Source organism: Rhopalosiphum padi, chromosome 4, assembly GCF_020882245.1.
Source record: "Rhopalosiphum padi isolate XX-2018 chromosome 4, ASM2088224v1, whole genome shotgun sequence".
Classification (NCBI taxonomy): Eukaryota; Metazoa; Arthropoda; class Insecta; order Hemiptera; family Aphididae; genus Rhopalosiphum; species Rhopalosiphum padi.
The window spans coordinates 4811624-4829901 of NC_083600.1; the positions used below are offsets into that span (position 1 = coordinate 4811624).

The 18278-nt window shown below is 24.9% G+C and overlaps 2 protein-coding genes and 1 long non-coding RNA gene across 3 annotated transcripts; 2 read left to right on the top strand and 1 right to left on the bottom strand.

Moving 5' to 3' along the window:
• Positions 1–450: 450 nt before the first annotated feature.
• On the bottom strand, positions 451–7164 carry LOC132928619 (mitochondrial potassium channel ATP-binding subunit). The gene is made up of 14 exons (XM_060993424.1): positions 6958–7164; positions 6266–6536; positions 5951–6106; positions 5741–5886; positions 5379–5454; positions 5152–5292; positions 4930–5088; positions 4655–4858; positions 3779–3898; positions 3240–3343; positions 2998–3172; positions 2760–2938; positions 1994–2141; positions 451–1246 (listed from the first exon to the last, which is right to left on the bottom strand). Exons 1-14 carry the CDS (start codon positions 7017–7019, stop codon positions 1157–1159), a joined length of 2031 nt encoding a protein of 676 aa, XP_060849407.1. The 5' UTR covers positions 7020–7164; the 3' UTR covers positions 451–1156.
• Positions 7165–7267: 103 nt separating this feature from the next.
• On the top strand, positions 7268–8817 carry LOC132928621 (cyclin-dependent kinases regulatory subunit-like). The gene is made up of 4 exons (XM_060993425.1): positions 7268–7420; positions 7537–7632; positions 7709–7836; positions 8187–8817. Exons 2-4 carry the CDS (start codon positions 7571–7573, stop codon positions 8231–8233), a joined length of 237 nt encoding a protein of 78 aa, XP_060849408.1. The 5' UTR covers positions 7268–7420; positions 7537–7570; the 3' UTR covers positions 8234–8817.
• Positions 8818–15991: 7174 nt separating this feature from the next.
• LOC132929806 (uncharacterized) lies at positions 15992–17742 on the top strand. The gene is made up of 5 exons (XR_009662159.1): positions 15992–16102; positions 16165–16330; positions 16469–16715; positions 16794–16929; positions 17282–17742. It is a non-coding gene; the product is annotated as an uncharacterized LOC132929806 (long non-coding RNA).
• The last annotated feature ends 536 nt before the right edge of the window (positions 17743–18278 follow it).

Genomic DNA, 18278 nt, shown 5'->3' on the forward strand with positions numbered 1-18278 from the left:
AATATATTACCTATTAGTTTGGCATGCTGTATCAGTTTCATAAAAAATATCTACCTATTTGCCATTATTAAAAATTAAAAATTGGTGTTTAATTTGATTTCAATTAAATTAATATTAATTAAATATATTAGTAATCTTATATTCTAATGCATCTCATACAAATAGTGAAGACTGTTAAATTATAAATATTATTAAAGTAATATACTGATCAGTAATAACTAATAAGTAAATGTAAATACAAAAATATAAATTTTTTTTTAGAGAAAGGTAAATATAAATACCTCTTTTTTAAATAATAATACATCAGTGATATATATTTTAAAATTAATACAAAAACACGTATAATTTTTAATTAATGAATATTATTATGATATTTTAATAGTTGTTCATACCAAATTATTTTATGTATAACACATTTCAGGACTACAGGTAAGTTTTAATGGTAAAAAATTGTTCCACAACTTTTACAGTTTATTAACAAAAATATAAAATTGAAATATTACATAAACAATATAATATTAATACACTGGTTAATATATAAAGTAGATATGAAATAATTGATTGCATTTTTTTTTATATAAGTCACAAACCCTGTTTAAAATGAATGTATCTATTTTAGGCCCACCAATTTAAGAAATACGCTAAATCACAATATTGGATTTTAAATACACATATTATTATCTTGAATATCTTATGTGGTCCAAATGACGATACCACAGAATAAATAAAATATTGAAATTAATTTTATTTATTCTGTGACTATGACATTTAACACTTGTAAATAATATAGCATAATTTATTATTCAACAATAAATAAACAACTCATATAAAAATTTAATTTGATACAATTTTAAGTACCTAATAACAAATAAGTAAACAAAACATTTCAAAATATGTACTATTTAATATGGTTTCTTAAATATTATTTTTTTTCAAGTAATTTAAAATTAACTTTTTTATTAGATCATTGGTTTTAACTATTCTATAGTTCTATGCCATAATAATAATTTGAGATTGTATTCATTTAAAATTTTATAACACTTAATAAACAAATAAATATTAATTAATTAAAACTAAATCACTAAAATATCTAGAACAACCAATATTACCTAACCTAAACAAAGTATTTTTTCTATTTAACTTTGCCTTGTATAATTTATGCCGCACTCGCTTTGTCTGATGTTTGTTGATTCATTAGATTCCAATAAAATCCTTTTTTTTTCAATAAGGTGTTATGATCCCCAACCTAAGAATATAAATATTATTATTTATTAGTTAGCTAAAATATAATTATTTAAAAAGGAAAAATATCAGTAAAATTATAAAATATAAAAGTATTAGAGAAAATCTTAGTTTTTAACTTTTTTTGAAAATTGAATAATTACAGGTATAAATATCTAGGTTATTTATTATTATTTTAACTTAAGTATCTCATGTATTTTTATTTCTCTTGTATTTGAAATTTGAATTATATTAACGTTTTGCAGAACAATTATTGCTGACAAATTGTCATTCATGCATGTTATTATACATTTATTAGAAGTTCATGTTACTTCATTTTCAATAAAATATTTTACTGATGAAAATTACTGGATAACTGAAGTACTTCATATAATATTACATGAGGGAATATCATACATAATACTATAAGGATTATAACAAACAGTATAAAACAAGTAAGTTCCAAATATATATACTAAATAGCATAAATACCTCTTTTATCTGTGGAATACAGTATAAATTTAATAATAAATGATAAAAACATAAAAAATATGAGAGAATTAAGTGATGAGTGTTAACTGAACCTGAGTTGCAGGGAAATACTTTCAGATAAATAGTTAATTTAAATTATATGTATTTATATATAATTTGTTCTAATATTTTTCTGATTTAATTAATAATAATAGTTTAATGTATAAACCTTAGGATTATCATTAATTTATTTTCCATGTTTATGAATTTTAAGTAGTTACTCAAAATATCAACAACTTACTTCAACAATTTCACCTTTATTCAAAACTACAATTACATCTGCATTCTTTACAGTGCTTAATCGATGAGCAATTACTAAAACTGTTTTTCCTTTTGTTACTGATTCTAATGCTGATTGCACATGCATTTCAGATTCTGTATCAAGTGCACTATAAATAAACAAAATTTTTCATGATTATAATAAATTTGTTTTGCCTTACAGTAATCTTATAATACAAAGTACAAAAATGAAGTTTCAAATTCATAACATTTTATCAAGAAAATTAGTATAATAGTATATTAATATAGTTCATAAAGAAACTGGTTTCACAATCACCAGAAAAGATTGTATATATTTAATTTTTTATTAAATTTATATTAATAATACTTTTATCAATTTATAAATATATTTACTAAAGTTTAAGTCGTTATTTTCTTAAAAGATTTTGAGTTATTACTTTTGTAACCTAAAGTTGGTTTAGAGTAGAAACTGGCAGTTAATAATTACCTAATATAATTAATAATACTTCTTGATATTCTGTTCAAAATTACAATGATCTTTGATAATCACTCAGATAAGAAATATTTAACACTATCTACAGGAATTATACAATAAATTAAATGAAAAATTAACATAGAGTGCATAGACCCTTATGAGGTACGGCTTGACCACTAAGAAATGATTGATAGAAAAGATCAATTTTATTTTAATTAGACTATAAATTTACAAATTTAAAATTTCATATTTATACTACATACAAAAATTCATAATTGATATTTTAACAAACCTTGTTGCTTCATCTAATATAAGTATTGCTGGATTTTTCAAAATAGCTCTTGCTATTGCAATTCTTTGTTTTTGTCCTCCCGAAACTGTTATACCTCGTTCTCCAACAATTGTATTATAGCCATTAGGAAAAGAAGTTATAAAAGAATCAGCATTTGCTATTTTTGCTGCTTCAATAACCTAAAAATTCAAATTACAATTCAGATTTTAATTGTTTAGTCAGTTAATATTTTTTTTACCTCGATATCTGTTGCCTCAGGCTTTCCATAGCGTATGTTTTCTAAGATAGACATGGCAAACAGTATTGGTTCTTGATTAATTAATCCAATTACTTTCTTACGTAACCAAGTCTGATCAATTTCTTTAATGTCTACACCATCAATTATTATACTTCCTGAATTAACATCATAAAATCTATGAACAATACAAACAAAAAGGTAGTAATAATTTATTAAAAAAAAAAAATAACAAAAATATGTACCTCATGAGAAGCGCAGCAATAGTAGATTTACCATTGCCAGAAGATCCAACAACAGCAACCACTTTACCAGGAGGTAGAGTAAGATTGAAGTCTTTTAATATAACCTATAGAATTATGTTTCAATAATATAAATTATTTCCTCAATCATACAATACCCTGCATAGAAAAATATCAAAGTTGAGATACTAAGAGTATATCGTTGCTCCATTGGCAAAAATAGGGGGGGGGGTGATATTTAGGTAGAAAAATTTTTTACAGTTAAAATTAGGTAAATAGTACTAAACGAATGTTATTTTTTTTAAATATTATGGGAGAGACTTAGTTCCCCTCCAAAAAATTTGAGCTATTTGTGTTAGGTGGCTAGGAATCTAGGATACTACATATCAGTGTTTGGCGTATTAACTCATGGAATTAAAATCCATGAACAATGTATTTTAATTCTCTAACTTTTAATATATTTCTATGACCCACAATAGTAAGCCATGGCTGTATCAAAGTATTAAGTTTCATTACTTTATATACAATAATGTCAACATTACTTGTTCAGGTCTGGTTGGATATGAAAATGTGATATCTTTAAATTCAATTTCTGGTTTAAAAGAATGATGTGGAATCTTAATTCCTTCATTAATCAATGTTTTAGGACTCTTATTAATATACTGAAAAATATAAATATACACAATTAATCCAGTTGAATAAATAAAAATAGGTATTAATATAGTTTAAAAATTATCAGCCCGGTAATTTTTTTAAGTAAGCCCGGCCCAGATAGGTCAATTTTTTATGTTTTTTTTTTTTTTTTTTTAATATTGTATTCATAAACAATAATTATAATTTACTTATAAGTTATAACAACATATTTATAATAAAAACATTTAATATAAATGATATATAAAAATTCTTCAATATCAAATATCACTTTATTATTTATAGGTACATTAAGTCCTTTGAATAAAAAATTAAATAATATATATTATTACTAAATTTGTAGAACAATTCTCCATTTTTCATAGAAGCCCGGTCCGACCTGACTTCAACTACATTTAAGTCCGGCCTGATCCGGCTCGTTAATTTTTGTCCAAAAAAATGCCCGGTCCGGCCTAGAATTTTATGGTCCAGCCCGGCCCTAAAGCTCCCTGAGCCGGGCCAATTCCGGACCGGTCCAGGCTTAGTCTGGCCCATGTAGGTCTTTGGTAATTATACTAAATTCAGTTTAATAATGCCAAAATTTGCATACTGAACTGTCAAAATGCAGATGCATTGTGGTTGGTTGCTGGTTGTCTTACGATACACAACAGCACTCATTATGAGATATGCTCGAGCAGTTTTTGTCATTTGAGTGGACATTCTTGTCCTCAATTTAGTATAAATTATAAAGTTTAATAGTAAAAAACTGAAAAATTAGTATAGTTTACTTCAAATATTCTGGATCCTGCTGAGACACCTTTTACATAATGACCAAATAACAATGAAAATTGTCCTAAAGAATGTTGAAGCATTTGAGTAACCATTAGAAAAGACATAAGCTGTCCAGGGTCAAGACGGGTGGTTGTCATAAGTTGTCCACCAAGGATTATTGTTCCCAAAACAATGCCATTGAGAAATACATTAGAACTTGCCTAAAAACATAAATACTATTTATAAATAATAGTTTAAATATTTTAAGAGTTTAATAAATAGGTGTACATACTTGAAAAAGACCAATGCCATAGCCTAATTTCTTGTGCAATAATCCATTGTTTTCAATTTCTGTTAAAAATCTTTCACATTCTGTAGATTCAGATGCAAAGGCACGAACAGTTCTCATATTTCCAATTACTTCTTCAGCTATTATTGTAGATTTAGTACCCTGTGAATATAATAAATAAAAATAATATACATAAATAATTTAGTTGTATTTAAATGTAAATACTTGTTCTTGAGCCAGTTTGCTAAGTTTTCTCAAAATAGAACCAAAGAATGTGCCTATAACAATAATAGTTGGTAAAATAATAGCTACAGCTCCAGTCATTTCTGGTGATGTGTTGTATAGAGCATATACTCCGCCAATTAACTAAATTATATACAAAAATTAATAACAAAAAATAAATTGATTATAAAATAAAATCTTTGAAAGAAACTTGTTTCTAACCTACGTACTTGGGTAACAGTTTTGAGGCCTTGTATTATTATTAGTTTAAAAGAACTTTTAAAATCTTGTACATCAGTTGTTAACCTGTAAATAAATATTTAAAACATTTAAATTACAAGTCTAGAATTAATCATTATTACAAAATCTATTTATTATAAATGAATTAAATAATAAATGTTACAACTGAATTCAAAATATTTAAAAAAAAATGTAAAATGTATGATAATAATACAATATTGTCATGAATTCCATTTATAATTCAACACAGTTTACTATTCAATATGTAAAAAATGTTTGGTTTTACTTTATACATAAATACAAAATATTTTAATTCATCATAATAAGTAATTATTATTTATGAAAAATTTACCTTTGTAAAATATCACCTGTACGTGTTTTATCAAAAAATTCCAACTCCTGTTGAAGTATAGATGAAAAAAGATTATACTTCATACGTATGGCAACATTTTCTCCAACTTTTGACAGCATACTTATACATATAAATGTCGATAGACCCTAAGCAAAATATTGTTAAAAAATTATTATTGTTTTAAAATCAAATATTTTGCTAACATTTTACCTGCATTATGTAAAGAGCTAATAGTTTGCATAATGGGTCAGTAAGTTTTTTAAAATCAAATGGTACTTCATCCTTTGCAAACTTGAGTATAGTATTAATAACATGTTGTAAGTTCATTGGAATACTTAAATTGCACAGAGCAACAATGAATGCAGCCTGAAAATAATTAATTCATTAAAAAAAACTTAGATTATTAACTGTCCTTAGGTATATGGCTATAATAAAAATTAATAATAAATATATGATAAGGTATAACAATTTTACATCGATCTATTTTATCAAATAGCCAAAGTAATTACTAATTAATATACTTACTACAATAGCAGCTATTAAGTTAAGTACATCTGGTGACAAATAAGACAATAACTTATTCCAATCAAAATGGTTGCCTGACGTTTTTTCTAATTCTTTCTGTTGACAATGTACTATATTACTTCCATCAAGTAAATATCTACATCCAATATATCCTGCAGATCCAACAAGCATCCATGTAGGATTTAATTTGTTTAAATTAATTGGCGATACAGGAATCGGTTTTTTGCCTGGTGCATTTTTGATAAATGATGAATAATTTCTAATTGGTTGTCTATAGCACAATACAAAATAAATATTTTATTAAATTAGGTAATTATACACTTAGAATACCTATGAAATATTCAACTACTGAGTTAAATAAAATCATATCCAATAATTCATTAAATTAAATAATTTTGAATGTATTGACCTGATATGAGATGATGGATTTGTGAAAACTAAATGGTTGGCCAACATCTTTAGTAAACATAATAAACTAATAATCCAAAATCAATTGAATTACCTATCGCCTAACAGTATTTTATTTATTAGGTACCAATACTCGGGTATGTAATAGTTAATATTCCTGATATAGTATAATAAATAAATTTTTACTAGTAAAAAAATAGACTCAATTATTTGTTATCATATTTTAAAGGTATAAGTCCCAGGTTTTGTAGTTGAATTTTTTGACTTGTAACCTAAATACTTACCTAGGAATGAAGGAACGTAATGTTGACAAATTGAACGGTTTGGTACAAAATAAACGTAACATGACAATAAAGAATTAAAAATTAACCAATCTATAAAGGACACTTCAATATATAATAATAATTATAATTTATATAATATTGGTAAGTACTAAGTAGTCACCGTTTGAACTTTAGCCTCATCATAAATCATAATGCAACATTTTTTATGCATAAATTATTAATTTTTCAAATATCCGATAATACTATCAATTTTGTACAAGTGTGATACCATATTAACAACACGTGTTCAGTTATTATCAGTTCCGGCCATGTGTTTCGTTTTTCATTATTCATTTTGCCGCCAAAATGTTTGTTATGTTCCATACTTTAATGATGATTTACCTATTATTTTATTTATATTTTGATAGTTGTTTATTACCATAATAGATTGCATTTTAATAATAATTATTTTTTTTTTGTACAGGTAAATATCTTCTGATAAGTGATTTATTATACAATTATTATAATACTATTATAATATAAGATATGTAGGCCATGTCACCAAGGTTTTTAACTTTGTAACAATTATTAATGTCCTAGACTCTTTGCCACATTTCAATAATTGTCAGCCAACATGACGTCCAGAGGAGACATACAGTATTCAACAAAATATGAAGACAATGTGTATATTTATAGGTATGTTACTGCGCTCCAACTGATTTTTTTGTTAATTTTTTATATTTGAATGATTGTTGATCATCGTTTATGATAGGCATGTAATCTTACCAGAAGACATGGCCAAACAGTTACCTAAGACTCATTTAATGACTGAAACCGAGTGGAGAAATCTTGGCATTCAAATGACATCTGGTTGGATGCATTACATGAGATATGATCCAGGTATGCATAATTATTAATTTGATTATGGATTATTTTTGTTTTTAATGAATTTTTATTACCTATTTATGTAGGAATAAAAATTCATTATATAATAAACAAATTATTGACATTTCTTAATTACTATCAAACTACTTATGTATATTCATAAACAATAAAATCTGGTTTCTAAAAAATATACCAAGTATTGAATTAAAATAGGTACTTAATATATTTGTCTATTTTATTATATTTTTAATAGGTAAATTTATAAAATTATATTTAAGATTATTTGTTTACATGTCTTATAAATATCAAATAGTATTACTATATATGTATTAAAAAATGTAATATTGCCATTTATTTTATTTCAGAACCTCATATAGTACCATTCAGACGACTCAAAAAAGTGAATACTTAATTAATAAATGACTTAACCCTAAATGTGATAATTTAGTATAATTGATTGAAATTTTATTATATATGTACTAAAATAAATAAAACAATTTTACCAATAATGTTTATAAATATATAATTTAAATATTTTGTTCAAATATTTAGTATTTTATTTTTAATTCCTTAAAAAATTTATTTTCATTTTAGAGATGTCATTTATAGATAGATTTAAATAATATTAAGGAATTTTATATATTTAGTTTTAATCTAAAAATGTAAAGTAACAATCTCCTATAAGATATTATTTCTGAATAAACCTATTAAGATATTCATTATATATTCATTATAATTTTTTGTGTGATTAATAGTATTATATATTTTTTTTATACCAGAATAATTGACATTTAAAATGGTTAATATTATTTATCAAATTATGAAATGAGATTTTTTTTTTTTTTATTCTCAATATTGTTTAGAGCAGTGGCTCTCAACCGTTGGTCCACAATTATTTTGGTCCGTATTTTATTGGAAAAATGATATTTTTTATGTATTGTTGAAAGGTTAACCATCTATGGATAAAAGTAAAATATATTCATCAGTACTATTTTATTTGTACGTGTATTTTTTTAACATTTCATTAATTTAATATATAAATCTGCAATCAGAACTTGGAAAAAAGGAAAAGTTTTTGATTTTTTGTGGTAGAACACTAAAGGCAATAAGTTTTACTTAATAATCATCTGCCGGTCCACGATCGCTTAAAGGATGAGAATCACTGGTTTAGAGTGCTAAGTCTCTCTGCTATAATTTTATTAAACCCAATAATATTAATAAACTATTTTTATTTAAAATGGTATGTTCATTTCTTCTGGTAAAATTACACAGGAAAACATATATCATATTTAAATAATTATAATATACAAATTGTTATGATTTTAATAAAATGCAAAGTAAAAAAACACGTTTTACTCAAAATTGTTCTACAGTGATATTTTAGTATAGCTTAGTAAAACTAGTATAGATACTTATCAAGTTTATATTATTGTTTTTATAAATTCAGTGACTGGTGCGTTATCTGCATATATCAGTTGCATGGAGAAAGCCTCTTTCGAGAGTCTGCCAAGGTTAGGTTGTCTTATGGATAATATTGGTGGGTGGCCAATGGGTGATAATATTTAGAACCAATAACTATATTTTTATATTTATACAATAAATTTCACTATAAATTATATGATTTTTTTTCCTATGTTCAGCTGTGGGACACTATTCGCTATTCGCTTATTGCAGTACTTATGCATATATCTAAATTTTATTTTTATTATTAGAAATTGGTTATTAAAATTAAGTTTCAAATTTGACAATTAGGTTATTAGCCATACATTAATATAAATATATATATTTTAATAGTTATGGTTAATTATGTATTTAAATCATACTAGCCTTAAAACATACAATAATCTATTTACTTTTTATATTCTAAACCAAAATAATATATTTTAATATAACTTTAATAAATTGTTGCAGCAATAACTGCTAATAGAAATCACACATTAATGTAATTTATCTCAAACTCAAAATCATAGACATGTTTTTTTTTTTTTTAAGTTGTTGAATAATAATAACTGACATTAAAATTAAAACTGTACATAAATTCAAAAATATTGATAGATAAAAGTCTTAAATCAAAATTTTTGTTGTAGGAAACATATTTTGTAAGAGATACTGACAATAAAGCGCTAAAAGAGAAACTATATGCAAAATAAGAAGTTTAAAAAAACATGGATTAGTTTCTTAAAGCCCATCTAAAAAATGTAAGCATGAGAAAAATAGTCTTACTCAGACATCTGCAATATTCAATGATGAATTAGGAAATGAAGACTATAAACTATTATTGAAATATATATTTGTAAATTTTTTAATTAAATTACTGTATGGATTTTTATTAAATAATAGTGGTTGAAGAAGATTCCGTAACTTACATAAGTCAATTGAACCATGATGAATTGTCATGGCCTGATATTGAATCCATTTGGAAAAAAAACTACAGTGTTCAGGCTAAAATTATTCAAAATATCAAACTATTCAGCTACAGATTTACAAAATACATGGCCTCATTATATGAAGCCACTTGGGTATAAACTTGTGAGTATCCTAATTTAAAACTGTTTTACTATTATAGGTTGATATTGATTTCCAGTGTTATATTAGGTTAGGTATTTCCATATTTTTGATAACCTTAAGATAAAAAGGTGATTGATCATAGGCTAAAAGATGCAGCTAATAAAAAGTTACACAATTATATGATAAAAAACAGTCAAATTTAGTCACTAAATTTTTTTTTTTAATTTGATCTATTGTTCTTACATTATTTTCTAATAATTTATTAAACTTACACATATTATTTTCTTTCACAGAATTAATTTTCATAAATATCTTTCTATTTTTTAGGTTCTAAATGTTCAATAAATCTGTATCTTCTACATGCAATTTTTGAGCCAACAAATAAAAAGTCGATCATCAACTCACAAGGTAAAAAAAACCATCATAAAATATTCAATCCAAGATTCACAGAATAGTTTTATGATGGTAGCTTCAACTTCAGTAGAGATTGAAGAAATATTAAAACGGAAATATAATTCTGGCAATGCTATACAACACTGATTTTAATTGTAGGAACAGTTAGTGAACCTCTTGAAATATTGGTATTTTTTGATGGTATAAAGTATAATCAAGTTTTCTCTCCTATTTTTTTTATATATATTTTAGTTTAGTAACTAAGAAGGGGTACCCAAAAAAATGTATTGATAAAAAGGGGTACAGTGTTTATAAAAGTTTGAAATTCCTGCACTAGACATTTGTTTTAAAATTTTTCATTTATTCAATATATTGAATATCCAATTCAATCCCTTAATGTCTGGCTATTTATTTAAAAATTGTGCTACAATATTGTAAATAAATATGTCAAACATTATCCTTAGGTCAATCAGATTATCAATGAAATTATTAATTGTTTAATTAACAATTTAATTTTGAATTCAAAATTGTTAAATTTGTAAAATAAAATAATTTTTACTCTTAAAAAAGATCGTATTTTTTTTTAGACATATACCTCATATTATGTTACCTGTATGATATTAATGAAGGCGATGACAAAGTATACAAGGGGGTGTTTTGGAGATAATCAAAACCCTCCTTTAGAAAGTGTTATATATAAATTATGTTGTAATTATGTATAAAAATATAATTTATATATTTTTCAAATCAATGGTTAAAAAATTGATAATTTAATAAAAAAATATCTTGTTGAGTTAATAATACTATAGTTATTTTTTTTCTCAGTTTCAGAACAGGTAAATGTTTTAAAAAAGGATATAGAATCATTAAAAGTTGACCTTGCTAAAAACCAAGAGTATGTTGTTGGTTTTATAAAGATGATTAATAACAAAAAGATGAACGATAAGAGTAAAAGCTATTGGGGTAGATCTGATTTATAAATACCTGTCAAAAATATGGAGGAATTAAAGGCCTTGGATTCAAATAATGAACATAAAATAATTCTAGTCAGTTTTTAAAATACCTATACAACATAATTATTCCATTTAACACCTCATAATATTCATAGGCCCAAGTACTTCGAAAAAATGGAAAATCGCTTGACTCCAAAAAAACTGCATATTATCAAATGCTCAAGATTATACTGGACAACAGAGTGGAGCTGAACATTTGAATGTTGATGGGAAAAGAGGTATAAAGTTACTGTTTATTAAAATTGACTTATACACTATTGAAATAGGTAAACTATTATGTTTATACTATTAGAACAATATTATAGTAACATTTTAGTATAGCTTAGCTAAAGTATAGCTAAGTGTCTTATTGTAGCCGCGGTCAGCTCTTATTTTTTTTATACAAATAAGTAGTGCCTTCACGACTGAGGGTAGGCAACATAAAATGAAGCACTACCTATGTGAATATAATTATATTATATAATATATATAATCGGTCGAGCCGTTGTCGTGTGCACACGTTTATTGCGTTAATTAGTTGTATCGTCGCCTATCTCTGTTTCTAATATTAATAATGGTTTCGTGTGTTATCTGTGCGATTACTTTAAAACGAGGTGAAACCGGGTCGATTACCTGTTTATCGTGTAATGGTATTTTTCACATGCAGTGCGTTAAAATTAATCAAGACGATCTTGACTATTTAATCTCTATAAAAAAAAAATGGTCATGTCCAAACTGTACAAAAAAATCAGAAAAAGACTCTAAATCGGACACCCAATCTGACAATATTTCCTCACCGGATGTTAAGTTGATCTTAAAACAGTTAAATCTCTTAAAATTTGAACAATCTAAACTGATAAACCTCGTTAACAAACAAAATACGAATTTAGACGCGTTTGAACAAAAATTCACCGAAGTTTTTTCCCAATTAGCCACAATCAAAGATGACAATATTCTTCTCCATAACAATTTAAATAGTTAAAAAATATAGTTAAATTTAAACGCGTCTTACTAAAAGGTACTCAAAATTAAAATTTTTATGTAAATCTTGATATAAATGTTTTAAACATATTATATTTGCAATCCATCCTGTGATGCACGGAGGTTGTTTATTCATTGCATTTTTTATTTCCAATTCATTAAAAAATTGTAGTGCTTCATTTAATGTTTTCCATTAACTAAATCATGTAATTATGCCATGTAGCCATTAGAAGTATTTAAAAAATGCAATGTGTTAAAATGTATTTTTTTACAATTCAATTAGGTATCTGATACACTCATAATTTATCGTTTTAATAAATTATTTATTCTAATTATTCATATTACTGGTTACAGAATGAATAATATTTTTGACCAATTATTTCTATGAAAGTATGAAATGTATAAAATTATTAAAATTATTAAAATCTTAATGAACTACCACAGGTTATATAATTGTATTAGTATACAATCTGTGATATCTCCTTAAAATGGCCAAAAAATCTCCTTATAGATATTTGACTATAGACTATAGTACCTAGGTATGTAATTAAAATAACTATACACTTACTAATTATCATGTGATGGAAATTTATGAAAACTTAAACCTCGATTTCGTCGGCTGTTATTTGTGCAACTCCAAAACGAACAACTTTTGTGTGAAGGCATTTTATTTTTTTATTTTAAATTATTAATTAAATTTATGAAGGCCCATTACATAGAAAAGAGATATATGCTTTATATCACATAAATACATAATTATTACAAAAATTTATGTTTGTAAAAATAAATGTTTATTTTGGTTATCGAATACTATTTATAGATATTTATATTTATATTATATTTATAGATTCCTTTCAAAAAAACAGAGAGCGGGTGTTTTTTATTCCGAAAGAAGTGATGAATGTATTGATTTTACAATGATATATTTTTTTTTGTGTATTCGTGTAAAGCATAACTTGTCGAAATAATGCTTTATTTTCAAACTTCAGGGGTGGTTTTCTATAGCAAAGTGAATACCCTTGGTGCATTATAGAAGTCAAAACTCAAAATTTTCTAGTAGTTTAAAAAAAAAAATTGGGAAAACGGAAATTTTTACGCAAAACCAGTTTTCGACAAAATCGATTTTATATATAAATATAACACAAAAACTAATCAATGTAAATACTTGAAATTTTCACCAAATTCAATTTTTCTGAGAATTTTTTTTTTTTGAAGTGTCGATAAAAAAAATTTGAATGACAAAAAAAATTTAAAAATTAAATACAAGATTCTTTATGAGTTGTTCTTATTGGAGTAAAAAAAATTAAAAATCGTTAGTCTTAATTTTTTTTTTTTATAAGTGTATAGTTCTAATTTTTTGAATAACGGACGAACAAAATACAATGAAAACTATGCGAATAGGCTTTCAGTGTCACCACACTAAAACAATGAAAACTGGAAATCTAAGAACTTTGTAACACTGAAAGCATGACTTAACATAAAGTAATTTTGAATTATAACGAATCTATTATAACGAAACAATCGAAATTCCACTCCTGTTCAATTTTATATAGCTTTTCGAAATTTGTTTTGTTTAAACTATTTTCAACATTCACCCAATGCTAATTGTATTAAAGACATTAATGAGATTTTGTGTCATATGAAACCCCAAGAAGTCAAGTCTACCAATGTTGTATTGCCAGGACCTTCATCAAAAAGTACATATTTCAATTTCAAAATTGGTACTGTTGACTATAGACACTTAAATTTACCTGAAAAAAATGCTTTAAATTATGTTTGTGGTTATTTGTATAGCAAGTTCTTAAGTCAACATACCTGTGATTTATGTGTAGAGTATGGTAGGTATCAAACAAATTTAGGCCAAGCATTTTTATTGTGCTATTTTAAAGCATACACTAATACTGCACAGACAACTTATGGTAACCTTCAAATGCCCAACAATGATTTTTATCAATATATATTTAAACTTGAAAATATATTTATTCAACGATTTTCTTTATTTGCAGTTGCTAAAGGAATTGCTACTAAATTAAATTAATTTTTATGTAATGTACCTTTTAAGCACCCATGTCCAAATTTTGATTATGTTTATTTAACAAAGTTATTTGTAAGATTTAGAATATTTTCCTCTGTTAAATTTTTAAATAGAGAATTAGTATCTGAACGTCAATTTAAAAATAGAAAACTGACTATACTAAAACATTTGTAATAATTAATGATGACATAGTGTAATATTTATCATATTTTAGGAAAAGTTTGTTTAATTATTATTTATTATTGATGTTATTTTTTTGTTTTTATTTGTACAATTTGGCATATAAGTACTTACTTACTTGCCTAATTTTTAATAATAAAAAAAATGTGTTAAATTTATTTTTAAAAAAAATTAAAAATTATAAATAAAAATGTTTTTGTCTAATTTAAGATTAAGTGTTGTCTAATATTTTAAAAATAATGACATATTTAATGTTATAATTTTACAGGTATTTTAGATACCAGGATAGGAAAAATATTTGAAAATAGTATACAGATATTTGTGTAGTTACAAACTACAATTAACAATGTCAATATATACAAGATAGAAATCTGTCTAAGACACTGCCATCACTGGCAGTAAAGTGATCTCATTAGTATCATTTAATTATTTTAACATGGCTTATATATTGGTCATGTATATTAATTTATGTTTTATTTTTCAGGAATATTGCACATTCTGCTTCTGCTGCTTCTCCAGCTTCGCCTTTATTCCATGCAAGTGGAATCAATTACTCTTATTTTTGCTCAACATGACATACCTATTCTTGTAATAACCTAGCCTCTTTATCTTTTTCCTGCAAATTTGACTCATCCGTCTTGTCTTTCTCATCATTTCTTCTTTTCTCAACATGCCGCCTCAATCTATTCTCTTATTATTAACCCATATTCTTACAGTACCTCTCCACTATTCAAGCTTGTTTTCAAACACTCATGTATATTAGCTTTCAAAACTAAATCAGTTGCATTTTAGCTTCAAAAAAATAAAATATGTTTTTGATATAATTAAATGTGTATTTTTTTCGGCTATGTATTTAATGTGAATACCTACCTAATTATGTATTTAATTTATACCAATCTTATACGGTTGACAATTTTTAAACTAAAAATTTTAAGCAAGAAAATAAGAAGTAATTTGAATATAATTATAATTATATCTAAACATTTTTAGAAAAAATTGTATTCAACATTTTGTTTTATCTGGTATGGTCACACTGATTAGCCAACGGGAAGATGGCTGCCACGCTTTTAAATGTTGGGTATTTTTACCGTGTTAATTGTTATCAGTGACCGGGCCCTGCTTATACTAAGGTATAAGGTCTATGTTACACGCACATGAAAATAATAATACAAAATGGCAATAACACATAATAGTCAGTTTTTAAAATACCTATACAACATAATTATTCCATTTAACACCTCATAATATTCATAGGCCCGAGTACTTCGCAAAAAAGGAAGATCGCTGGACTCATTAAAAATTACAAATAAAATGCTCAAAATCATAATGGACAACAGAGTGGCTGAACATTTGAATGTTAATGGGAAAAGAGGCATAAAGTTACTGTTTATTAAAATGGACTTATACACTATTGAAATAGGTAAACTATTATGTTTATACTATTAGAACAATATCATAGTGACATTTTAGTATAGCTTAGCTAAAGTATAGCTAGGTGTCTTATTTTTATGATTACTTTGTGGTAGTAAAAAACAATTAAATTTTTATTTGTTATTAGAAATTGCCAAAATATGCGTTTAAACCAAGCTCTAGTTTATCCAAACACACTAAAAGAGAAATAAGGAATGCATTAGTGAAGAAAAAAATTTTAAATTTTTGTTCTACTAGCACTAGCCCAACAGAAGTAGATACAACTGAAAAACGTATAAAATGTAAAAAAAAGAAAGGTTTTAATGCACCTAGTCGTGAGGAAGTTCTTCCTAATGGCTCCAAGAAAGAAAAACAAACATTGAACACCCATTTATGTAATTTTTATTTTTATGCGTGCAAATATTACTAATAAGTAAATATTTTTATTTGTTTTTTAACATTTACCATTTAAGTGTTCAGGTAAAAATAAAAAACCAACTAAAAAAGTATTATTCCAAAGTTATGATTCAAATTACAGTGATGACAAGTTAGGTTCCATATTTAACACAAGATTGAAAAGAATTGTAAATGCAGTACCAGAACCAACAGGTTTTGTAGAAATAACGTATAACTTAATATTTTCAACTTAATAATTAGATACTGTAAATTAATATTATTTGATAAAAAAACTATTTTATATTCAGATTCATTTAATTGAATACAATCTGATAATGAATTTGAGAATTTATTAAGCTTATTGACTGAAATTAGTGTTCTACCAAATGTTGAACAATTAGTAAAAGACAGTCAGCTAACTATCCATAGTAATAGTCCAAGTAATCTCCATTAGTTAATAGCACTGAACTAAATACAGTGTTTAGTTGAGTGGTCAATTTTTATTAGATAAAATTATTACTACTTAAATTGAACAACTATATTTATATTTTCTTAATATTTATAGATGATCCTGTAAGCAACATTAACACTGAAATATTGATAAATATTGGTCATATCTTAAAAAGTGGTATTTATCAAAGTTTAAATTAACTACCTATCAAATGCTTAAGAGCTTAATAGACAACAGAGTGGCTGAACATTTGAATGTTGATGGGAAAAGAGGCATCAAGTATCAACTGTACCTATAATACTGATTCAAGTTAACGTAATTAAATATTTAGGTTTAACCATTGATAATAAATTAAAATGGAATCAGTAATCACCATATTGTTAAATTAACAAATTCGATAAAAAATTCTTCTATATTTTTCCTGAGGTTAGATTTATTTTTAATATACAAATAAAACGAATAATATTTTTATAATTGGTACAATCTGTTGTCAGCTATGGTATAAGTATATCTGGGGACAAGCTTTTGACTCTCATATTTATCGTCTTAAAATTACCTTAAATAGATTAATTAAATATTTATTATTAAATCTAACTTATTACAATAATTTATCTGCATATTCAGAACTCAATGTATCTAACCTTCATGAATTATATTGTAAAAATGTTTTAATGAGTTTTTATAGATTTAAGCATAACATAGCCAGTATAAAACACTCTTATTGTACTCGTTATAAACAAAATGTTAATATTTGTATACCCAATTTTAAAAAACAACTTGCTCTTAACAGCTCTTTATCCACTGCAACTCAAATATGTAGACAACTTAATATCAATATTTATAATTTTAATAGTATATATATTTTTAAATCTTTTTAAAAGAATTTTTGAAATCGTTAAAACATATTTTATTTTACACTACATTTTTCTTAACACCTTTAGCTTTTTTAAATTTCTTTTTCAGTATCTAAAATTTGATGTGAATATAATTTGGATCTTAATCCTATAAATTCAGTCATAATTTTGCCATTCAACTCATTTTTAAATTTACCTAAGACTTTTTTGTTAACTAAAGCCACTTAATCATAAATATTATCTTTTGGATAATCTGA